Here is a 22,747-nt window from a genome sequence, read left to right on the forward strand (position 1 = left end):
TATAGGGGCGGCAAGAATGGCATCAACGTCGGTCCGGAGACTGGCTAACTCAGCCTACAAAGAGGATAGATCTATGGCCGGGGCTAATCGCTCGAGGACTCCTAATTCAAAGGCATCAAGACACTTATTTACTGCCTGGACCTTCCGGTCCATCATGCACTCCATCATACGCTCCATTCTGGCCTCGAACTCAGCTATCGACTTTTGCATCCAAGGTTGGATGTGATGCAGCAGTGTGACCATCTGAGCCTCCAATTTCTGTACTCTGGCTAACGGGACAACAGTAGCTCCTAACTGTGGTATGGACCGGGATGAACTAGGAGCCATACTAGCTGCCTGAGAAGAGGAGGCCGGGACAGTATCGATGTGATCTGGTATATTGGGGTCACCGCCCTGGGCCTGCCCCACTTTGTCTACAAGATCAACACCCAAGGGAGGTACCTCAACCTGGGGCTCTCTGCGAGGTGCCGCCACATTTGCCTCATCTCGAATGAGGCCTATGTCTAATGCCCCTGTAGGGTGGATTAACCTGTCACAATGCCAGATCGGCACTCCAGAGTCCCTGCACAATTGAAAAATCAAAGTCAATCTCCACTCCTGCTACCAATGTTGCAACCATAACCGCTCTGTCCCATGTGAGTTGGTTGTCAGCTTTTGTAGGCGACACCCTGTTACGCACCAACAACCAGAAGAACTTGGCCACAAAATTTAATGTGGCCTTTCGGATACCCAACCATAGAGTGGCGACCTATTCCGCACGCTCGCCATCTGCAGCAATGTACCTAGCCAACCATTGTATCACAACCTCTCGCTGTTCAGCATTCCTCTGGAAAGTGTCACTCTGCACGATGTCCCATCTGTAATCAAACTCTGCTGTGTTTAGAGACCAAGAGTAACCTGTGGTAGGACCATAGAGAAAACGGTTGATGGTGGCAGGTGATATGTCCACCAGACAACCTCAGACCATAGTGGAAGTTAGAGGATCTTGGGCTAGAGGCTTTGACCGCTTGGAAATCGAACCTCGGAGAGTGGCAGCATAGGAGGCGTAGAATTCCCGCACAATCTCCTCGCTATACGTCCCTGGGTCCCGAGCCATCCAGTCACACTTGTGAAGGTTAAACAGCCAGTGGATGTCCGGAACAGTGTGCAAGCTCCCTGTGAGGACTCTACGCTCCTCTGTAATAAGTCGGGCCATCTTCTGTTTGTCGTTTATCATCTTGGTATCCCGATAAATCTGCCATTGGCCCTCTACGCACCATCTATTTAGCTTGCCAGCTACTGGAGTAGGATCATCATTCTGTAATGCAGGTACGGACTCCGAGCTAGTGGCCTCATCAGACGAGGCTACTTGATCATTCTCACCGGACCCTGTGGCTGATTTAGCACTAGACCCTGCAGCATGGGAGGATTCGGACCCTGAAGCACAGTCTGCAGCATTTCTCGACTCAGAGCCCGAAGCTTGGGCAGACTCGTATCCGGACATAGACCCCTCCTCTGAACTGGACGCATCCCCAGTTGGTGACCCAATCAGTGTGTGCTCCTCATCAGACTGGGAGACAGTGACTACGTCGCTGATCACCTTCTGGGAGGTGCTTCTGGTGGTTCGGGGTGCCGTGGGAGAAGTCTTTGTGTTTGGAGGAATGTATGATGGATCTGTTTCTGTGTCCGTGTCCTCATCGATCAACCTGAAGCTAGGGGCAACAAATTTCGACTTGCCCTGCTTGGAGTAGGTGACAAGCTTCTTGGGTGTCATCGTACTTGTGAAAGAGATATTAGTACTAAAACTAACTAAGAACACACTCAAAAAATAAAACTTTAGAACTAAAAACGAACAGTAATAAAGACCCAAAAAAAAAATCAGACAGAGGCTACAGTGGTTATCCACGGAGGAGACCTACTGTCCGTGGATCGATCTACGGTCCATAGACCCCTTCCGTGGATCAGAGGGCCAACAATATTAGTCACAGATGGAAACCACAGATGTACAGAACGGTCCGTAGATCAATCTACAGACTATAGTCCACATCCGTGGTTTCACACTTGGTGAGATTTTTAAGTGCATCAACCCACGAACCCAATCTACGGTCCGTAGAAGGGGTATCGTGGATGTAATATATGCCAGGTTTCAGCTAATCTTTATTTACAAGTCCACATCTTAGACCATTTTCAACAATATCCTAGTCTAACCATGCATTTCAACATTGAAACATGCTCAAATTACACCTCCCTAAAGAAGCATAAGCGATCGTTATCAAGTAAAGAACCCAACTTGTAGGTTGGGGTCGATCCCACGAGGAAAATGGTTTAGACTTTACTTTAACCAACAAATATATTCAATTAGTCAAATTACTTCCAGAAACAGGTAATTAAAGGGGGGAGGGGGGTTGTGAAACAAATAGTAAGAATTTAATAAGTAATCAGTAATCAATACTCACTTTTGGTTGTTATCAAGATGAGAGGAATAACTAGGGTATACGTGTTCCCCACAAGCTCATAACGCAGTAATCCTAGTAATACCAATCCTTTCCTAGTGTACTACATGCAAAGTGATAAGTTATGTATCTATAAATCCTTGGTCCTGCATCTAGGGAATTTCACCCCGCACCTTGGTCCGGCTACGTGTGTATAACTTACTAACCCTTACCTTTACCTCATAATAGACATCATAATCGATGTTTGTCTTAGTTATTACTTCGCACCAATCGACACTAGCCTATTAGATAATATCACACTAAATCTATGTTAATAATTATTTTCTTGTTAATTACCTTTTAGGTCCGGCAAGTAGCAACAAGGCGAGTTCTAACGCGTGCACTCGTTAAAAAGACTTCTAAACGAAAGAATTATCAATGCATGCAAGACACTATTCCAGTATTGCTTAGTTACTATTCATACTTTGTTAATCGCTCATGGTTCCCACAACCCTAGTTGTGGGGTTTAGTTACCCATAATCATATGAACACAATTCATTGTTTTAGATGAAAGAATTATGAACTTACGTAAGAAGAATAATAAACCCAGAAATTCAACTTGAATTGCAACACCAAAATCTTCAAAACGCACTTTGGAACTTAAGAATTGTAAAAGTTGCAAGTTAATCTCACAAGTCAAAAACTAAAATAAAATAATAATGTCTAACCCCCAAAAATGAGGTTTACATGCCCTATTTATAGAAAACAAATCCTAAATAAAAAGGGAAACAAAATAAGGAAAGTTTGTAACAGACACGTGTCTTCATCCCACGAGACTGACTCATAGACTGTCAATGGATCTACGATCCGTGATTCCCTTCCGTCAGCCAGGACTTGGAAAATATTTCAACTTTCAAAAATCAGCTTCTCTGAAGCAAACGACGGAACTGCAGTACAGACCGTAAATAGATCTACGGTCCGTCAATCCCCTTCCGTAGCTCCACACTTTGAATCTTCAAAAATCAGGTACTGAAACCCTCGCAGTATCAATCTTCGGATCAACAGTACGGTCCGTAGATCAATCTACGGACCGTCAATGGGCACCGCGGTTCCACACTTGGTCAAATTTCCCTGATTTGCCTTCCATGCCTTGGCTGCTGGTCTACGACTACCATCTACAGAGCGTCAACGGATCTACGGTCCGTAGATGTCCTCCGTAGATGCCCTTTTCTGCAATTCTGTCAGTTGTCTCTTTAATTCCGCGCCTAAACATCTTTCCTGCAAAATATGATAAAACCACATGAAAACTAATACAAATAAAACCCTAGATACACACAACTTGTAAGTGAAATGTATTAGAAATACCGTAAAATCACGGTATATCAAGTCGCATGATCCTACCAGTACACTGTGGTTGTGTACTGATACTGCACTTGTTTGTTCTTTGTTGAGTAAAGGGCATCTTCATGCAGCTACTGACAGACCTCAGTTAGTTGACTTTGAGCGTGACTGGATTCAAGGGTGAGTCAATTCTTTCAGGCTGCCATGGATCTCTCTTGTTTAAGTCCACTTTTTCAGACTCAGACTATTTGTTTAGGGTGTTTTGTTTAGTTTACGGGGGTGCGCCCCCTTTTCTTAGAGTTGCTAGTTAATAGATGTTTTGGTACAATGATTTTCAGGTTCTAGGGGTTGAATTTTCGCATTAGTTATGTTTCGTTGTTTTAGTTGAACCTTTCGAGTTTATGGGGACTCCCTTTTTTTGTCATTTAAACCTACTTCTGTATCTTTAAATGCCTATATTTTCATTAAGTTGTGTAGTTGACTTGTAGTAATGGTTCTCCCACCAGAGGGTTAGTGTGGGTACCACTCACGACTGTCTGGATCGTGACACCTACAAAGAGAATAAGAGAATAAAAATAATTAGATTCTCTAAGGGAAAAAAATCTCAAGAAACTACAAAGAAAAACAAAAGAGGAAAAAATCAAATCATTATTTCTAAAAAAATAATCATGATTTGTATCATCAAGAAGCCAAAAAAAACAACATTAATATATAATTACAATAGAAAAAAAGTGATGGTTATATTATGCATGTCGAATCATCTTACCTCGTAAAATCAAACTATGCTAAAATATCTAATATTCTTCATTATACATCTTTCTCTTGCAAAATCAGATCAAAGAAAACATAAAATTAACCAACCAAAGAGACAAAAAATGAATAATAAGAAAAAGATGAAAATAAAATAATCATCAAACATGTCTCAAAATAGGTTTTTATAAGTGTGATTTTAAGGATTTATAAATTTGTATATTAAATAATTTGAAGGTTATGAATATGAAAGGTTAGGAGTTATAGACATTACTCTCTCTGTCCACTTTTATTTGTCATGTTGTTTTTCAAAAGCCAATTTGACTAACTTTCAAAGTTAAATTAGATTACATTAATTCATTTTATTTTTTTTAAAAATAGTTATTCAAAAACTATACGAAAAGTACTATAAAATCCATTTTTTTTTGCATATCAATATGATGAAAAAATATATCGTAAAATGTTAGTCAAAGCTATTATCGTTTTACTCTAAAAAAGAAAACTATGACAATTAAAAATGGACAGAGGTAGTACTAAATTAATAAGGATTTGAATTGAATTGGATTTATGAAAATGAAGAGGTATGAATTAAGGAGATGATTTTATAAAATAGAATAATTGAAAAAAATTAGAAAAGATGTCAAAAAAACCACAAAAAGATAAATAAGATCCTTGACCATTGAGAGGTGCCACATCACCTCTTTTTTATCTAGCTATATATATATATTAGATTTTTTCCTTAATTTATTCTTTAAAAAAATCAGAGAAAAGGTAAACTTAAATATTTTCTCTTTCCTTATTAATACTACACTATTATATCTTCCTAAAATTCTTCTTTTACCTTCATTGTTTTCCGTTTTTCCTCCAAAATAAATTGTCCTTTTTGAAATTTCACGAAAAAGACTCATTTGCATTTTTTCTTTCCTCATTAATACTATACTATTTATATCTTTCCACGATTCCTTTTTTTTTTTTGTCTTTTTTTATTTTATTTAATTTATAAAATATTTGCAAATACTCCTCTATAACTCTAATTACAACTGAATATTACAAATGTAACTGTAATTAGACAAAGTTATATTCATTTTTTTCTCCTTTATTTTGACTTTTTTTTTTTAAAAGTCACAATTAATTTATTACAAAAGCTCATCTTTATACCCATGACTATCAACCTTTCATATTTAAAACTTCCATGGTCATGATTCATCTCTCATACTTTTGTAACAGAGAAAAATTGGGACACCATTCAGAGAAATAAGTAATAGTTGAAAGTTACTCTTTTAGACTATGTATTATTTTGTTGAAGTAGCATTTTTTTAATTGTGTTTTTTGTAATCTATAATTAGTAGATCCTACTTATATTTTTTCTTGTTCTAATTTTAAAAAAAATGTTCTTATTTGTTTATGTAGATAGTGATGAAGATTAACACCATGGGTAATTTTTCTTATGCTAATTTCAATACAACTTGAAGACATACTATACAATAGTTAAGTTTAGGGATAAAGGTCTGAAAAATACTTCAACTTTGGTCGAATTTGTTGTTGCGATACTAAATTTTCATGAGGACCTATTAACTCCCTAGACTATTTAATACCATATTTTAAACATATATTTTTGCCCACGTGGACATAAAAAATAATGCAAAATTATAAATAGTAATGTGTCCACGTGGGCACATATATACCTTCAAAAATACACTATTAAATAGTCCAGGGATAAAAAATACGGTATTAAATAGTCTAGGGAGGTAATAGGTCCTCATGAAAGTTTAGTATCGCAACAGCAAATCCGACCAAAGTTGGGGTATTTTTCAGACTCTTATCCCTTAAGTTTATAAGCAAAAGGCAGTTAATAATGATTTTACTCAAGATATAGTTCAAATTGCAATGTCATTTTTGATATTTTTTATTTGTGTAACATCCCGCCTTAGAAAGAGCTAAATTTAGAAAACGCTAAATTGGAAATAACTAATTTGAAAATTTTGCAAAGTTATGCTAAGCTATGAGTTTTTGGTCAACTTCAAACGACCATAACTTTCCGTACAGAATGAGTTAGGTGGCCCATAAGATATCAAATGAAAGGTCTTGGAATCCTCTTTCCAACTCCACCGAGTTTGCTAAGTTTCGAGTTTGGATGAAGGAGATATATCCGTTTAAAGTTATCATGTCCAGTTAAAGAAAGTTACCCGAACTAATGAGGGGTATTTTGGTATTTTCCTTATCCCATTGGATTAAAAACGTTTTTAGTAATATTTTGGGGTCAAATCAGATTTTGGTCAGTTTTACATTACGCTTAGGGTTTTAGAAGAGAGTTCAAGAAGAGAAAAGAGGAGAAAAGGAAGAACGATCAAGATTGCTTGCGAATCAAGGGATTGTTTTGCCAAATCGAGGTATGTAAGTTCTCATAGTGTTGGATTCGTTCACCCACACGCCAATCATGTTTTACATTATCGAATTCATCCATAAAGATTGAGAAATTTAAGTTCTTGATGGGTGTTCTTGAAGTGTTGCTCTCCATTCTTGAATTTTGATGTTTGGATGAGTTCTTGAGGCGAAAATCTTGTTGATGAGTGAGTAAATTGATAGTTCCTGGGTGGGTTTCACTGAAATTGTTCTAGGTTATAAGAATTCAAGAGGTTTTACCGTAGAAGTTCAATGGGTATGAGTTAAATTGAGTTTGGGAAAGGAAGAAAAGATCGGGCAGAAATAGTTTCCTAGATCTGCGCAACTATTTCTGTGAAATTATCAACCTTAGTATCAAGTTAAGCGAAATTATCAACCTTAATGATACCAATACAATATATGATATTGATTTAGTATTAGTTAAGCGAAAATTATCAGTCTTAATGATATCAATATAGTATATGATACTGATTTAGTATCAGTTAAGCGAAAATTATCAGGCTTAATAAATGGGGGTATGGGCTGTAATTACATATGAGAGAATGTACATGTATTTCAGGAATTACTTTGGATTTGAGTATGAACTTGCATTTGTTTTGAATTTTATTGCCTATTTATATAGTTTCCCCTAATTATAAATTAATAATTGATTCAAGTATTACTTAGCTTCCTAAATCAATGTATAATTTCTTTAGGAGTACTCTTTAGCTTGCAATAAACCAAGGAGGTGAAAAGTTTAATTTATTAAATAATATATATATGATAAATAGTATTGTAAATTGAATAATAAGTTCATTTAACCAATCAATAACAAAACAACGATTCATTTGAATAGCAAAACAAGGATTCAACTTAGAAATTATAAGATGACATATTTAATAAGTAGCACCATACTAGATAAGATACACTAAAGAGGCTCACACACTAAACATATTACCTAAATTGAACATAATAACATACTTATATGTTCATGTCTCCAAAGTGAAATTACTCAATCATCATTATTACATCTTCTTACCAAATTACGTAGATGCTTCACAATAAGAATAGCTTATGTAGTGAGCATATGTTAGAACTGGAATATCTCATTTTGTACAGTTAGTGGGCATTGAAAGTCAGTCAAATTCTGTGTCATGTTAGTCACGGTGTATTGCTCATCTATCTGCAAAATACACAATGAAAATAATAATGTTTATGATGTATTATAAGTTAAAAAAAAGAGAAACAAAGAGTTTGAATATTTGGAATTCCAAATATCTTTGTTGTCTTACCTTATCCTGTAAATATTTGTTTGCAGCTTCCAGTATCCCTTCCTAATATAAACATGATAACATTTTTAGTAATTAAACTAAAGGTTGTAAGAAACAAGTACTACCACTAAATATTAAATCCTAATATGCTTAGAAACTTTACATCACGTTTGAAGATGTCGTGTCGCAAATAAAAACCCATAAATCTCATTATATTGGAACAAACTTCACTAATTATAATTACACGAGTAGAATTATACTACCTTCATCCTAAGATAAGTGTTATCTTAGCTCATTTCACGCCCATTAAGAAAAATAATAAATAGAATTGAAAGACATCTTCTTCAATAGTAAACTTCTTTGTTCAACATATTATGCACTGTAAATGTAATATAAAAGCTGGATATTGCCTAACCTTATTCTTCAGCAGTTGGATCTCTTGAAACATAATATCCATCTACAAGATAGTTTTAGAAAATCAAACAACTCTCATTTCACATGAATAAAAGTACTAGAATAAATAATTTCAACAACAAATTATATACTGCTTTGATGAAATTATTACCTTTGCTGAACGAATATGATACATCCAAATTTCTAGGTACTTTTCAAGTGAATGCAGTTCATCCAGTGTCATTGTTCCAGCGCCTCCCCCATACATGTAGCTAAGGAGACGTTTTTTTGATAATTAAACTTTATAGCATTATTGACGAACAAGAAGAACAGAAAGAGAAGAAACTAATAATTAGTTGAATGCATGGTACTTAAGTAACTAAACTTATACTCCAACATTCAATTCAAACATGGGTTTGATTATTCCCCGAAAGGTATCATTCTCTTTTTTGAGCCAATTTTTAAGGAACTTTGGATAGAGCTAGACGATAGATATTCTCAAACCAGTGGACAAAAAATTGTATGAGATTCAAAAGTAAATCAACAATAACACACAAGGAGTTATGTATATTACTAGCTACTAGATAAGGATGATGAAATTATGGAACCAACCGAGTACTTTGAGCCTCAAAAATCATTGCAACTGCACATGCATATGTGGAGCAAATGACAGTATGTCTAATTCAATTCCTTATTGAATTGAACAAATTATACACAGTGGGAAGAGGTAGGTATCCTAAAGAGAGAGTATTCTATGTCACAAACATCTTCCCTATTGATTCGAGAAGAGAAACAAAGAGAGTTTAATAAAATATTCAATCGATTGACAATGGAATTAACCTCATTGAATGAGAACACTTTCAATAATAAGAGTCCAATGGGAAAGATTTTTGGGATAAATTATTCCAGCAACATATCCGGGATACAATAATTAATTATTCAAGAAACAACAACAACTACACAGGAAACAATTACTATTCATAAAGTAGTAATAGTAGGAATGCCTTAACTAATGACTTTCATAAGAGGCATGGACACATGCACCAAGGACAAATGCTATAAATTGCATGGCTATCCCTATAGTAATTCTCACAATAGCAATTAAAACTACAAAGTAATCAAATTTGTAAGGGAACGAGTACTATGGCTAATACAGATGGTATATCAAGTGACATGATATTTACTCACCGGATTGGCACGGTGATGTATGTATCTATCTTCAGGAAGCTACGAGACATTCATAGGAAAATTATATTCTTTGATTCATTATCATATGAAATTAGTTATCTATTGATTTCATTCACTCACATGGTGGGAACGAGATCAGTTGCGATACAATATGATGCACCCACACCCACTGCTAGGGTCCTAATTCAGGGTCATGGTAGAGATAGGGCAGGTGTTATTTCTCCATCTCAGGGCCGTGCTAAAGAGATGTAACCTTAGCCTAAGATTGAGGATATGGATTTTCATATGGAAGGTTTGGGGATAGACCAGGTTCCACAGGGCTTCGTAGCGACTAGAGTTCTACTAAATTCTATGTTGTGCATTATGAGTTTATTGGAGGGTATGGCTTAGACATGAAGTCTACCTATCACCCCCGATGGTTCACATACTAGAGTTGGGGTTCAACCCCGAGAGCTGGTATATGTTCAAGGCTTTCATACTCCGAAGGCACAGTCAGTTGCTGATGTGGCTCCTAGAATGGATGTTTTTCCAATATCACTTGTTATGGAAATACTTATGAAAATAGTTGAGGAGTAAAATATGTTTGATAGATTTGTTTGAATGGGTCTTCCTTGTTTCACTGGTGCACCTGCGAAGGATGCTTATGAGTTCTTGGTTAGATTTTAGGAGAGGTTCCATAACCTTGGTTTATTTGATTGAGTTACATGGTACATACTTCACTACTTCTTAAATAATAGGACTTCACCTTCTATATTTTGGATTTAGTTTTTTGAGGCCTTCTTGGGGAAGTATTTGCTCGTAGTATGAGAGGGAGTCTGAGGGATCAATTTAATGATCTAGAGAAGGCTATTGTGAATGTTACTAAGTATAAGACTAGGTTACATGCCTTGGGTAGACATGCATTGAGGAGCATATTTACAAAGGAGGAGAGATTTAAGAAGTTTGTGAAGGGATTAATTAGTCCTCTCCATTTGTCTATCAAACATCTATTGACTATTAGCGCTACTTTTCAGGAAGTGATTGATCATGCTAAGAGTAGTATTGAGTAGATTTGCCATAATGCCTATAAAGGCAATGACAAGAGGTTTGTAAACATGGTAGTTTTAGTAGTTCATCATCTAGGGCAAGGAATTCTTGGGAAGAGGTCACGATTAACAAACTAGTATGCCCATTCAGCCTGTACTACAAAATTTCAATGGTAGTTATTCACGCACCTATGGTTTAAGATAGATTTCTATGGGTTCTCGTTTTGGATTCACAAGCCATGACAAACATTTTAATTTGTCTCATCAGCCTACGTCAAGCAAAGAATGTTTCGATTATGGTGAATTGGGACATTGCTAATGAGCGCTCTAGGAACAAGTTGAGTGGGGATTAATAGGGTTTATAGGTTAAGACCCATCTATTTCCAGCACCACTATCTAAAGGGGATTCAGATAGTAGGAAAGGTGGTTCTCAAAATGCTAAAGGTGGGGCTCATACTGATTTTGAAATATTTAATAGATGCACATTGTACGAGAGTGGGCATAGTCAATATTATATTTTTTCAGGTAGACTAGAGGTCGAGGCTTTAGATGCAATCAATATAGGTACTATTCGCTTTGTCATCTTTTAGTTTTGGTGCTATTTGATCCTGGTTCTAATTATTCATATGTGTCTACTTATTTTTCTATGCATCTGGTTATGATGTGTGATTCACTACCGTCCATATTCGTGTTTCAACCATATAGGTGATTCATTAGTAGTGGATCAAGTGTATCTATTTAGTGTTGTGAATATTTAGGGGTATGATACTTGGGTGGATCTCCTTATTCCTAATATAGTAGATTTTGATGTAATTTTAGGTACGAATTGACTATCTCCTTATCATGTTATCTTAGATTGTCATGCCAAGACCATTACTCTAATAATGCCTGGTATTCCTTAGTTAGTGTGGAAAGGTATGATTAGTCATGCCCCAAAAAAGGTGATTTTATTTTTAAAGGCGAAGAGAATGGTAGAGAAGGGTTGTTTGGCTTACTTAGAATACATTTGGGATACTAGTGTTGGTACTCCCTCATTTAAGTTTGCTCATGTGATGAGTTAGTTTGCGGAGGTATTTTCAACAGACTTACTAGGCATTCCACCAGGTCATGACATCAATTTTGGCATTGATTTATAGTCGAGCACTCAACCCATTTCCATTCCACCCTATATGATGACAATGTTAGAGTTAATAGAATAGTTGTAGGATTTGTTGAGTAATAGATTCATCAGACCTAATGTTTCCCCTTGGGTTGCTCCTAGTATGTTTGTAAACAAGAAAGATAGTTCTACCCAGATGTGTATTGACAATTGGTACTTACATAAGTTGTTTATCAAGAACAATTATATGGTACCTCTCATTGATGACTTGTTTGATGAGCTTTAGGGTGCTTCCATGTTTTCAAAGGTTGATTTAATATCGGGCTACCATTAGTCAAAGATTCAAGCTTTAGACATTCTTAAGATTGCCTGTAAGACTCGTTTGGGACATTACTAATTCATAGTAATGTTTTTGGGTTGATTAATACCTTAGAGACATTTATGAGTTGATGACTGGGGTATTCCGACCACATTTAGATTCATTCATCATTTTGTTCATCGATGACATCTTGATCTATACTATGGATAGAGCGGAGCTACCCCTCTCATTATTTGAAGTTGGTAGTTGTAGTTTTCTCTTTGAAAATTTGGAGGCATTACCTCTATGGCGTTCATTGTGAGATCTTCGCCGATCATCGTAGCTACAATAAGAAGGATCTCAATTTTAGAAAACCTAGGTGGTTAGAGTTTCTCAAGGACTATGATATGATAAAAAAATTATCACTCGAATAAGGACAATGTGTTAGAGAATCCCTAGGGTAGGAAGGAAATAAGTATGGGTAGTCGTGCATTGTTGTTAGTTGAGGAGCATCCTTTGGCTTTGTACATTTAGTTATTAGCCAACCATTTGATGTGACTTGATATTTCGAGCATGAGAGGGTTCTTGCTAGTGTAGGCTTAGTCTATTCTCTTGGAGTTCATTAAGGCTAAACAATTTGAGGATGAAAATTTAAGGTTGAGACAATGTGTTTAGGTATAAAGCTAGAGAGGTAGTATTAGATTCGGAGGGAGTTTTGAGTATTAAGGGTCGTGTTTGTGTTCCTAAAGTGTGTGACTTAACTAAATTGATTATGGATAAGACTCATAGTTGTAGGTGTTCTATCCATACAGGGGCAGCGAAGATGTATCATGATTTCAAGCAACATAATTAGTGGTGTAGGATGAAGATATGGCTATATTTGGCTTTTCCCTCTATGAGATGAGCCCAATACTGGAACGATGGATAAGAGAACTGTGTTGGCATAAATATTTCATGGAGTATGTGTGTCAGTGTTTAAATTGATAGCAAGTAAAAAATGGGCACCAAAGACCAAGTGAGCTGATTTATAGGATGCCAATACCCAAAAGGAAGTAAAAGTGGATAGCTATTGGTTTTTTGGTAGGATTACCACAAACTTCAAGGAAATTTGGTGGCATTTGGATAATTATTGATAGATTAGCCAAACTGTTCACTTGATACCAGTCCAAACTAGCTACAATTTGTAAAAGTTGGTGCAAATTTACATATGAGAGATCAGTCATTTTCACAGTGTTCTTATTTCCATCATTTTATAGGGATACTCAATTCATATCTCATTTTTGGAGTTTGATGCAAAAGAATTTGGGTACCTGAGTTGAGCTTTGTACAATATTTCACCTATAGACGGATGGTCATCAGAGAGAACTATTCAAGTCCTTGAGGATATATTTTGGATTATGTCATTAATTTTTGAGGTCGTTGAGAGTAGTTTTTTTCCCTTTAGCTGAGTTTGTGTATAATAATAACTTCCATTTCAGCATCCAAATGGCATCAGTTGAGACTTTGTATGATAAGAGATGTAGATCTCCGTTGGTTTGGTTCGATGCCTTCAATGTTAGGACTTTGGGTAGTAATATGTTCAGAGATTTTATGGAAAAAGTGAAGTTGATCCAAGAGTGGCTTTTGACAACTAAAGTAGGACAAAAAGATACAAATAAAATAGTTTGAGGTTTAGGGTTAATGATTAATGAGAAGGTTTTTCTCAAGGTATCACCTATGAAAGGTATTATGATTTTTGGAAAGAAGATCAAGCTTAGCCTGAGGTTTATTAGTCCTTTCGAGATCTTTCAGCGCATTAGTGAGGTTGCTTAGGAGTTAGACTTACCTCTAGGTCTTTCGGGTGTTCACCATGTGTTTTATGTGTCCATATAGAAGAAATATCATTCGAATAGTTCCCATGTGATTTAGTGAGACGTGTTGCAATTAGATTGGAATTTGACTTTTAAGGAGAAGCCTATAACTATTTTGGATAAGCATAATAACTTCTGTGAAGGTTCAAAAGAATCATCTTGTGGAAAGGACCACATGAGATACTAAGTTAGACATGCAGAGTAGTCCAACTTCTTGAGCTTTCAAGTATGTCCTATCTCTTTATGTTCTATGTATGTTTTAGTAGTGGAGGATGTAAAAACCTTCAAGGTCATTTTGTGATTGTCACTTCATTTTTTCCCGATTAACCATCCCTATAAACTTGGATTGGTAATTATGACTTACGGGGATGTGTGGTCTGATTACCAAGGTGATCAAATGAGTATTGGAAGATTTTCTTTTTGCCTTTTAAGTCTGAGACTTTGGAAGTTTGACCAAAGTCAACATTTGAGGTTGTCAAGGTTAGGTCTGAGTTTTGATGATTCCACTAGGAGATTATTGGCCTAGATGGGGATTTAGTTTATTCCTTGAGGCTTTTGGGGTGGGGGGAGGGGGGATTGGTCGGTTGGTTGAATTTTGAAGTTTCCTTAAGTTTTGAGTTGATCTCGATCAACATTTGACCTAAATGGTCAGAGGATGTGTTTTAAGACTCATTTTGCACTAGTGGTTTGTGTTTAGGGCTTAGATAGAGTTTTGAGGGTTCATTCCGAGTTTAGAATGACTTTTGTTTTTGCTATGAGCTATCTGGTGTATCCCCTTCTTTTTATTCATGAAGATCCCACCGCATTCGCAAAGAAGGACCATGATGTCCCTCGCAATTGTGGGACCCTTGGTAATTTTTGTGAAAGAAGAGTTGTAGGACCATGTAACAATTTGCCTTTGCGTTTGCAAAGTGTTGAGTCAGGTCACATTCACGATCGTTATAGGTGCTCCGCATTCGTAAAGATATAAGTTATGGATTACTCTTTTTCAGACTTAGTTTGGGTGATGACTTATCATGTAAAGTGTGTTATTGGGTGGGCGATTTGTTGGGTTGAAGTACTTAATAAATTTTTTGAACTGTAAAGGCGATGAGTGGCTTGAGACTTGGAAATATTGATTCGTATATTTCATCTTGGACTGATTCATGCGTTATTTTATGTATGAGAGGTGATTTTCAATGAGAATACACGATTTGGAATGTAAATAAAATGAAAGAGAAAGTGTGGCCTATGGGAAAGAATGAGAAACTTTATTGATATTGAAGCTAGTAGCTTAGCTTGTGTCTTGAATTGATAATTTTATTGTATTCATATATGTTGCATGTGCATTCATATTCTAATCGTCCTCTTACATAATCATTCCTTTCATTGATCCTTGACTTGATTAAATGAAACCAATATTTTTATGAAAGAGAATTTTAGGCTTGATGGGATATTTTCTGGATAGGTATATGGACTTGGGAGTCCCCCATGAGTCCTACCTTACAATATTCCACTTTTGAGTGGGTGTATACTAGTAGGATCATTGTTCATTACATTGTTGGAATTAATGCATTCACACCTTAATGTTTAGTCTTCCAATATTGTCTCTTAGTTATTTCAAGAAGTCTTGTAGGATTTTGTAAGACATGGATCTAGTAAATTGTGATACATGTACCTAGTTATTTGTGCAAGACCTTTGGTTTTACATTTTTATTATTATAAATAGAGATGTAATATATGATTCTAATCATCTTAAGTGGTCTTAAGTAGCCTATATAAAACTTGAGCATTCTATAAAGAAAGTATTCTCCTTCTATAAAATGAAAGAGAAAGTGTGGCCTACATGCAAAAATGAGAAACTTTATTGATATTGAAGCTCGTAGCTTGTGTCTTGAATTGAGAATTTCATTGTATTCATATATGTTGCATGTGCATTCATCTTCTAATCGTCCTCATTTATAATCATTCCTTTCATTGATCCTTGACTTGATTGAATGGAAACAATATTTTTATGAAAGAGAATTTTAGGCTCCATGGGATCTTTTCCGGATAGGTATATGGACCTCGAGAGTCCTCCATGAGTCCTTGTAACATCCCAAAAATTTCGAAGTTAAGACTCAAGTTTTTTCCCGAGTGATTCAAAATTTTCTTAGATGTTAAGGTCGCTAAAACTTCATAGCATAAAGTTGAGTTGGGAATTTTCCTTCCAATTAAATTTCTCTATGAGATTATTCTTTGGTAAACTTCAAACGACCATAACTTTCAGCACAAAATGTTTTAGATGGCCCATGATCTATCAAATCGAAGATCTATGAGTCTTCTTTCCAATGTCGCTGAGTTTGCAAAATTCCAAGTTCAAATGAAGGAGATATGCCCGTTGGAGTGCAGCCTGTCTAGTTAAGGCAATTCATCCGTTTTAAGGAGGGATATTTTAGTCTTTTCCTTACCCCCACAAGCCTAGCTCATTTTTCTTAATCTTTTAGGGGTCTAAAATGCTTGGAATCAGTTTTAGTCATTCCTAAGCACGCTTAGAATTTTTGAGAGGAGTTCAGGAGGAGAAAAGAAGAGTGTTCAAGATTTTTGTGAGCTTTGAGGATTTTCGCCAAGAATTTAATTCTTTCAAGGTATGTAAGTTTTCATAGTGATGGGTTAGTTCACCTTCACGTCAATCATGATTTTTCTTATTGAATTTTTCCATGAGATTTCATGTATTGAGTTTTTGATGAGTTTCTTGAAGTTTTGTTCTTCATTCGTTATTAATAAAGATTGATGAGTTCTTGAGGTGAGGGTTTCGAGTTTGAGGGTTGTTCCTGAGGAAATTTGAGTAGTTTTTTGTTTACTTATGTTGGGTATACGAATCTAAGAAAGTTTGGAAGAAAACAATCGATTCTAGGTGAATTAGAATAAAAAATTGAGAAAAAAAATTCGTTAGAATATTCTGGGAAGGGGTGGCGCGACGGGCCACAGATGCAGCAGAGGGGCTGGCGCGCCACGCTTGCAGTGCGTCAGTAATGGTGTCCTGGAGTTTAGGGGCTGGCACCCTGAAATGCGCCAGGGTCGCCTGCCCTCGTTCTTCTTTCGTTTTTCATCCCATCTGAGTTCTTTTAAAGCGTATCTTCACTATCTTCCTGATTTTAATTATCCAAAGTACATTCAATCATCAAGAGATCATATATATCATAAATCATAACCTTGAATTCATAATTCAAATTAAAGATAGAGTTAAGAGTAAATTTGAGGAAGTTCCTTGAGTCATTTAGAGAAGTCTTTACAATCTTTTAAAACTTGTTTTAAGATTTGAGTACTTGAGTATGATAATGAGAATGAGTTGTATTCATGAGTCTACATTGTTATTGAGATCTTTGAGTTGAGTCGTTCATGCCTATAATTCCTCATGAACTCCATGAATTGAGCATCATTGATGAGGAGTCTATCGTTGAGTCATGAGTTCCGAGTTCTTGAGTCTTGAGTTCTGAGTACCGAGTTTCTATATTTCTATTAAGACCCCTAAGTTGAGTCGTTCATGTCCATAATTCCACATAAACCCTATGAGCTGAGTTATGAATTTTGAGAAGCTTTTTAAAGCCAACACTTGAGTTCTTAAACTGAGATTTGAGAAAGTAAAGATGAGTTTTGAGAAAAGAGTTTTTAAAACATGAATAGTATGACAATCGAGTATGTCATCAATGTATGAGCAGTATGATATTTAGATATACCATCAATATTTATGCAGTATGACTTCCCAAGTCATCAATGATCATATTTTAATATGATTTTGATATGTTTTTGAGAAAGAGTTTTCAAGTATGAGTTGAATATGAGTATAAGGGGACTATGTATTCCAAAATTATCAATTTTTGCATTGATAAAAGAGAAACTGAGATTTCTAAATGAGTTATGAGTTCAAAAGATATTTCAAGAGCAATTGCCTTTTTTAAGAGGGTGGTTTGATCAATTATCACAAACCACAGGACGAGTTATGTTTTTAAACATATGAGATAAGTATATATTATTGGGAGTAGTATTGAGTATCAATATGGGGATGAGTTTAGATAACTCAAAATCCTCATAAACCATGTTTGTCAACATGGGTAAAGGGTTAAACTTTTTAGATGATTCTTTATTACCTTTTAAGCATAGCTTAATGGATCCACTTTGTTGAGGATGTCCTATACCCCGGCAAGGTATAGGACAATTCTTGCAGCTTGGGAGAGATCTTGTATCATCACATAACTCACAGTGATGGTTGTCGGTTAGAGAATCTTCCAAATAAGTATAATGAGTTTATTATTATATTTTTATATACATTTGAGTTATTATCTACTGTTTTAAAAGCTTCATGTATATAGCATCTTTTATTGTTGCTTTCATTTTGAGTTTGAGTTGAGTATCTTGAGTTTGAGTTGAGTATCTCGAGTTGAGTTAAGTATCTTGAGTTTTAGTTGAGTATCTCGAGTTGAGTTAAGTATCTTGAGTTTGAGTTGAGTATCTTGAGTTTGAGTTGAGTATCTTGAGTTTGAGTTGAGTATCCAGAGTTGAGTTGAATATCCTTGAGTTGAGTTGAATATTCTTGAGTCGAGTTGAGTATTCTTGAGTCATAGTGAGTTGAGACAAGGTGATTATGTCTTCCTTATTTCAGTTTGAGATTATACTTATGTTGTAGAGTTCCCCTTAAATGCTCGTACATTCTATGTACTGACGTCATTTGGCCTGCATCGTTTCATTATGCAGTTATAGGTATTCAGGATCATCAACGGGCGTTTCGTTGAGGTCACGTGATATTCCAGTCAGCTTTGGTGGGCCTTCTTATATTCTGGAGGCTTCATCTTTACCTTACAATTAGTAGTTTTGAGATGTCGTGGGTCTTGTCCCAATATCCTTCTGTAATAGTAGAGGCTTCATAGATAGACAAAGTTGAGAAGTTTTCTCTATTTACTTTCTTTTGAATATTGTACAGACTTTTTAAAAGGTTGAGTATTTGAGTTCAATGAAATTTAATTTCAGTTTTAAGCTTATGTATGGTTGAGTTAGTCTTACGCTTGTAGTCAGCTAGGATGAGGGTTTGCTTGGGGACCAACAATGATTTTCGAGTGTCAGCCACATCCAGGGTGTAGATTCGGTCCGTGACAAGTCCTACCTTACAATATTCCACTTTTGAGTGGGTGTATACTGGTAGGATCATTGTTCATTGCATTGCATTGAATTTCATGAACTATGGTCGTGTATTCTATCTCAGGAGTATATTAAACTGTTGGGGAATTTTCTGCGGGTAAAATTTAGTATTCTTTATTCGATATCGTAATTGCTTAAGCTCGGTCGACCTATAATGTCTACTAAGTACTGGTGATTTGTACTGACCCTACATTTTTTGTATCTTTTCTGGTGCAAATCCCTGCACGAGTTAGCAGCGGTGATTTGGATTCATTCGAGGTCTATCTAGTTAGATTCATGGTGAGCTCCAGCCTCTGGAGACTTACCCATTTCCCTCTCTATCTTCATTTATTTTTCATTTATACTTTTGACAATGACGTATGGAATTTTATTAATTAGCTCATGTGCACGTGACACTGAGGTTTTGGAAATTTATCGAGTGTATATTCGTTTATATAGATATAATGAGAGTTTGCAGTATGATTTAATTTGGAGTTATTAGATGTTTCCTTACTCTACTTTCCGTTTTCATTTACTTTCTTAATTTGTATGACAATTGGTTTACTTAGTATGATTGGATTGGGTAGGTGTCACAACGACTCCCAATTTTGAGTCGTTACAATTAGATACACTCACACCATGATTATGCAGTAATTTATAAGAAATCTACCTTGCTGATGGTGTTTGTAGCTATATATGTTAATGATGTCATATTAACAAGGACAAACACAACAGAAGTCACACAACTGAAAATCTATTTGCACAACACATTCAAAATCAAGGATCTTGGCAAACTACACTACTTTTGGGGCTAGAGATACTTAGCATAGATTGAGGGGTTATCATTTCACAGAGAAAGTTTGTTTGGGATGTTTTAAAGGAATATGATTGCCTCAACTACCACCCCTCTCATTCTTAAGCTAAGGGACAATCCTGTTAGTTGAAAATCAAAGAAACAACATACATACAATCTCTTTGTCCTCAACAGAAGTAGAGTATATATAGGTCATTGAGAAAGGTGGTAGGTGACTTGGTCTGGCTTCACAGTTTGTTTACTCAATTGACCATTTCATTGTTGTTTATTGTGATAGCCAATCGACCAGACACATAGCTCACTATCCTGTTTTTCATAAACGCATTAAAATGTTGATTGTCACTTTCTTAGGAAGTAAGTTTCACGAGGGGCTCATTTCACTCCATCACATCTCCACCACTAAAATTCTCACTGGTGTCAAGCACACTACTCAGAGGCTGAACCATGATTAGGTGTTTGGGGGTTCTAAATTTTAGGACATAAGAGAAAAATATTGCAAAGCATGTTGATACTGGGGTTCGAACCCACAACACTAGTGTGAAAATCATTTTCACCGCCCATTCTTACAACTGATCAGTAGTCAATCATTCTTATTAATGGGTATATGTATGTATTTAATTTTCTAATACAAAATACCAGGTCTACGGAAAAGCTAGTGGTTCGTCCGAACCCACGAACCCCCACATAGCTCCGTCTCTTGTTGTACTGGTATTAAATGTTAGGCAATTAATATCTTTTCTGTTTTATCGTAGTTGGCGCTAGTTATCAAGGCACCATAGGAGATTGTATATAATATTTTGTTAATGAAGAGAAGGCTTGTGTCATTTTATCGTTCTCAACATTTTTGTTTGGTAGGTTCAATGTTATCTACAAAGAAAAATTAGTTAGATAGATCAGAAATGATAAATATATACCTTAAGCCTTTCTGGAGTACGTCAATCTCATTCTTCAGCATGTTGATCTCCTCTTTTGGGTCCTAAAGAACATAATTTCGTTCATTACTGTAACATATAAGAAAAAACTATTGTCTATTTGTATTTTTTATTATTTCTAAATACAACTTCCTAGCATAAAAGCAATTTTTCATTTAGACAACGTAGTACTAATCATCATAAGTTAAGTGCATCAACTCTTTATTTTGTTGATAAAAACTATAATTAAAAAATAACTACACCTATTTATTTTTAGTTCTCCTTTCCCTCAGAACCAAGATCTTTTTTTCTTTGTAGAGGGTACCTTTTTATGAGTAGATAGTTTCCAAGTCAAAAAGCAAGAAATGCAAAGGAAGGGCTCATATCACTTATTACCAATATATATAAATATAAATAAAATAAATAAATTAATATACTTTCCAGTTAATAATGCAATTATATATTCCAAAGCATGAAGCATCCCGTGCAGTACTTTTGTCTGTAAAAAGTGAGTATAATCCTTAATTAATTTTTGTTGTCTTCCCTATTCGACTGAATATATTATATCTTGTTGTGATTCTCACTTTCCATGTGTCATGCATGCAATAATATATCACTACAAACAGCATCTGATGCTAAAATTGACATTACAACGAGACTTTAATTGCTATAGGAAAAAATATTTATTTACACAATTAAATTAATATATATATATATATAGGAAATTCTCTATAATAAATAGTAGTAACGTTACATCATAAATAATATTTTTAATAGCAATTAATTATCGCATATAATGATATTGAATTTAATGTCAGTAAATGTTTTAACACTTTTTGTTAATGTGTATATTTATCCCATGTATAACATGTTATTAAACTATACTGTTAAAGAAAAAAAAGATTTACCAGAGCTTGTGTATCTTTGGCTACCTCAGCCACCCCAACTCCCTTGGTTGACTTGAGGTACCTCTCAATCAGTCCTTGCATGCTTCTTCCATCATAAAACACAAAAATGAATAACGGGAAAGAAAAAAGAAAAAAAACTTAAGAACAAAATCTAAGGTTTTAAGATATTTATAGAAATAACTTTCTTATATAGAAGGTATATATAGTATTACGGATAACTTGATAACTGTAAAGTAATAGAGTATTATGGATGATTAAGCTATATTTGTAGGTAATCAGAGAAAAAAGAATGTTTACCCTTTAGTAGCGAGTTCATAGAGCTTTCCATGAGCGGAGAAAATGAAAAGACCAATTTCAGCATCGCACAAAACGGACAGCTCCTTCGCCTTCTTAAGAAGGCCTGCTCGGCGTTTGCTGAAAGTGACCTGTCGATGAACGGGGTTCTCTATCCTCTTCATTTGAACCTTACCACGAGCCATTTAATTGAGTGTTGGCTGCTTTTTGGCAGACAACCTCCCACTAGTTTGAACTAGCTTCGAGGTTGTTGCACTACTCTTCTTCTCAACTACCTGAACCTTACTTTACTTGCTTACCACAACTTCTCTCTTTCTTCCTTTCTATCAACATTTTATACTTCCCATTTTCATTCTAATTCTACCTTTTCCATACACTTGCTATTAAAATAAACACTAGCCCACCTTTAATTTCCACCTCACTACGAATCTTACCTTTTCATTTCTATATCTTATTTTGTATTCTAATTTATATGACTTACTTTCCTTTTTTAGTCAATCCCAAAAAAATATATATATAAGTAAAAATTTAATTTTAAAATATTCATTTACCTTTAATAAAATAATTTATAGTCACAAATTTCTATCATTCATTTTTTATCACAAGTTTTAAAAGTCTTTATTTCTTTTTTAAACTCTGTATCAAGTCAAATTACCTCACATAAAATGAGACACAGGAT

The 22,747-nt window shown here is 35.3% G+C and overlaps 1 protein-coding gene across 2 annotated transcripts; it reads right to left on the reverse strand.

The window, feature by feature from the left end:
* Nucleotides 1–7,808: 7,808 nt before the first annotated feature.
* Nucleotides 7,809–22,345, reverse strand: LOC125809254 (agamous-like MADS-box protein AGL12). Of its 2 annotated transcripts, none has more exons than XM_049488920.1 (7): nucleotides 22,072–22,345; nucleotides 21,775–21,856; nucleotides 20,870–20,931; nucleotides 8,721–8,820; nucleotides 8,571–8,612; nucleotides 8,177–8,218; nucleotides 7,809–8,067 (listed from the first exon to the last, which is right to left on the reverse strand). In XM_049488920.1, the coding sequence occupies exons 1-7, from the start codon at nucleotides 22,251–22,253 to the stop codon at nucleotides 7,975–7,977; spliced, it is 603 nt and encodes a 200-aa protein (XP_049344877.1). In that variant the 5' UTR covers nucleotides 22,254–22,345; the 3' UTR covers nucleotides 7,809–7,974. The 2 variants fall into 2 exon arrangements, with proteins under 2 accessions (XP_049344877.1, XP_049344876.1); XM_049488919.1 differs by having other exon boundaries at nucleotides 21,775–21,859.
* Between the last annotated feature and the right edge of the window lie 402 nt (nucleotides 22,346–22,747).

Source organism: Solanum verrucosum, unplaced genomic scaffold (genome assembly GCF_900185275.1).
Source record: "Solanum verrucosum unplaced genomic scaffold, falcon-dt-bn FXZP01000062.1, whole genome shotgun sequence".
NCBI classification, from domain to species: Eukaryota; Viridiplantae; Streptophyta; class Magnoliopsida; order Solanales; family Solanaceae; genus Solanum; species Solanum verrucosum.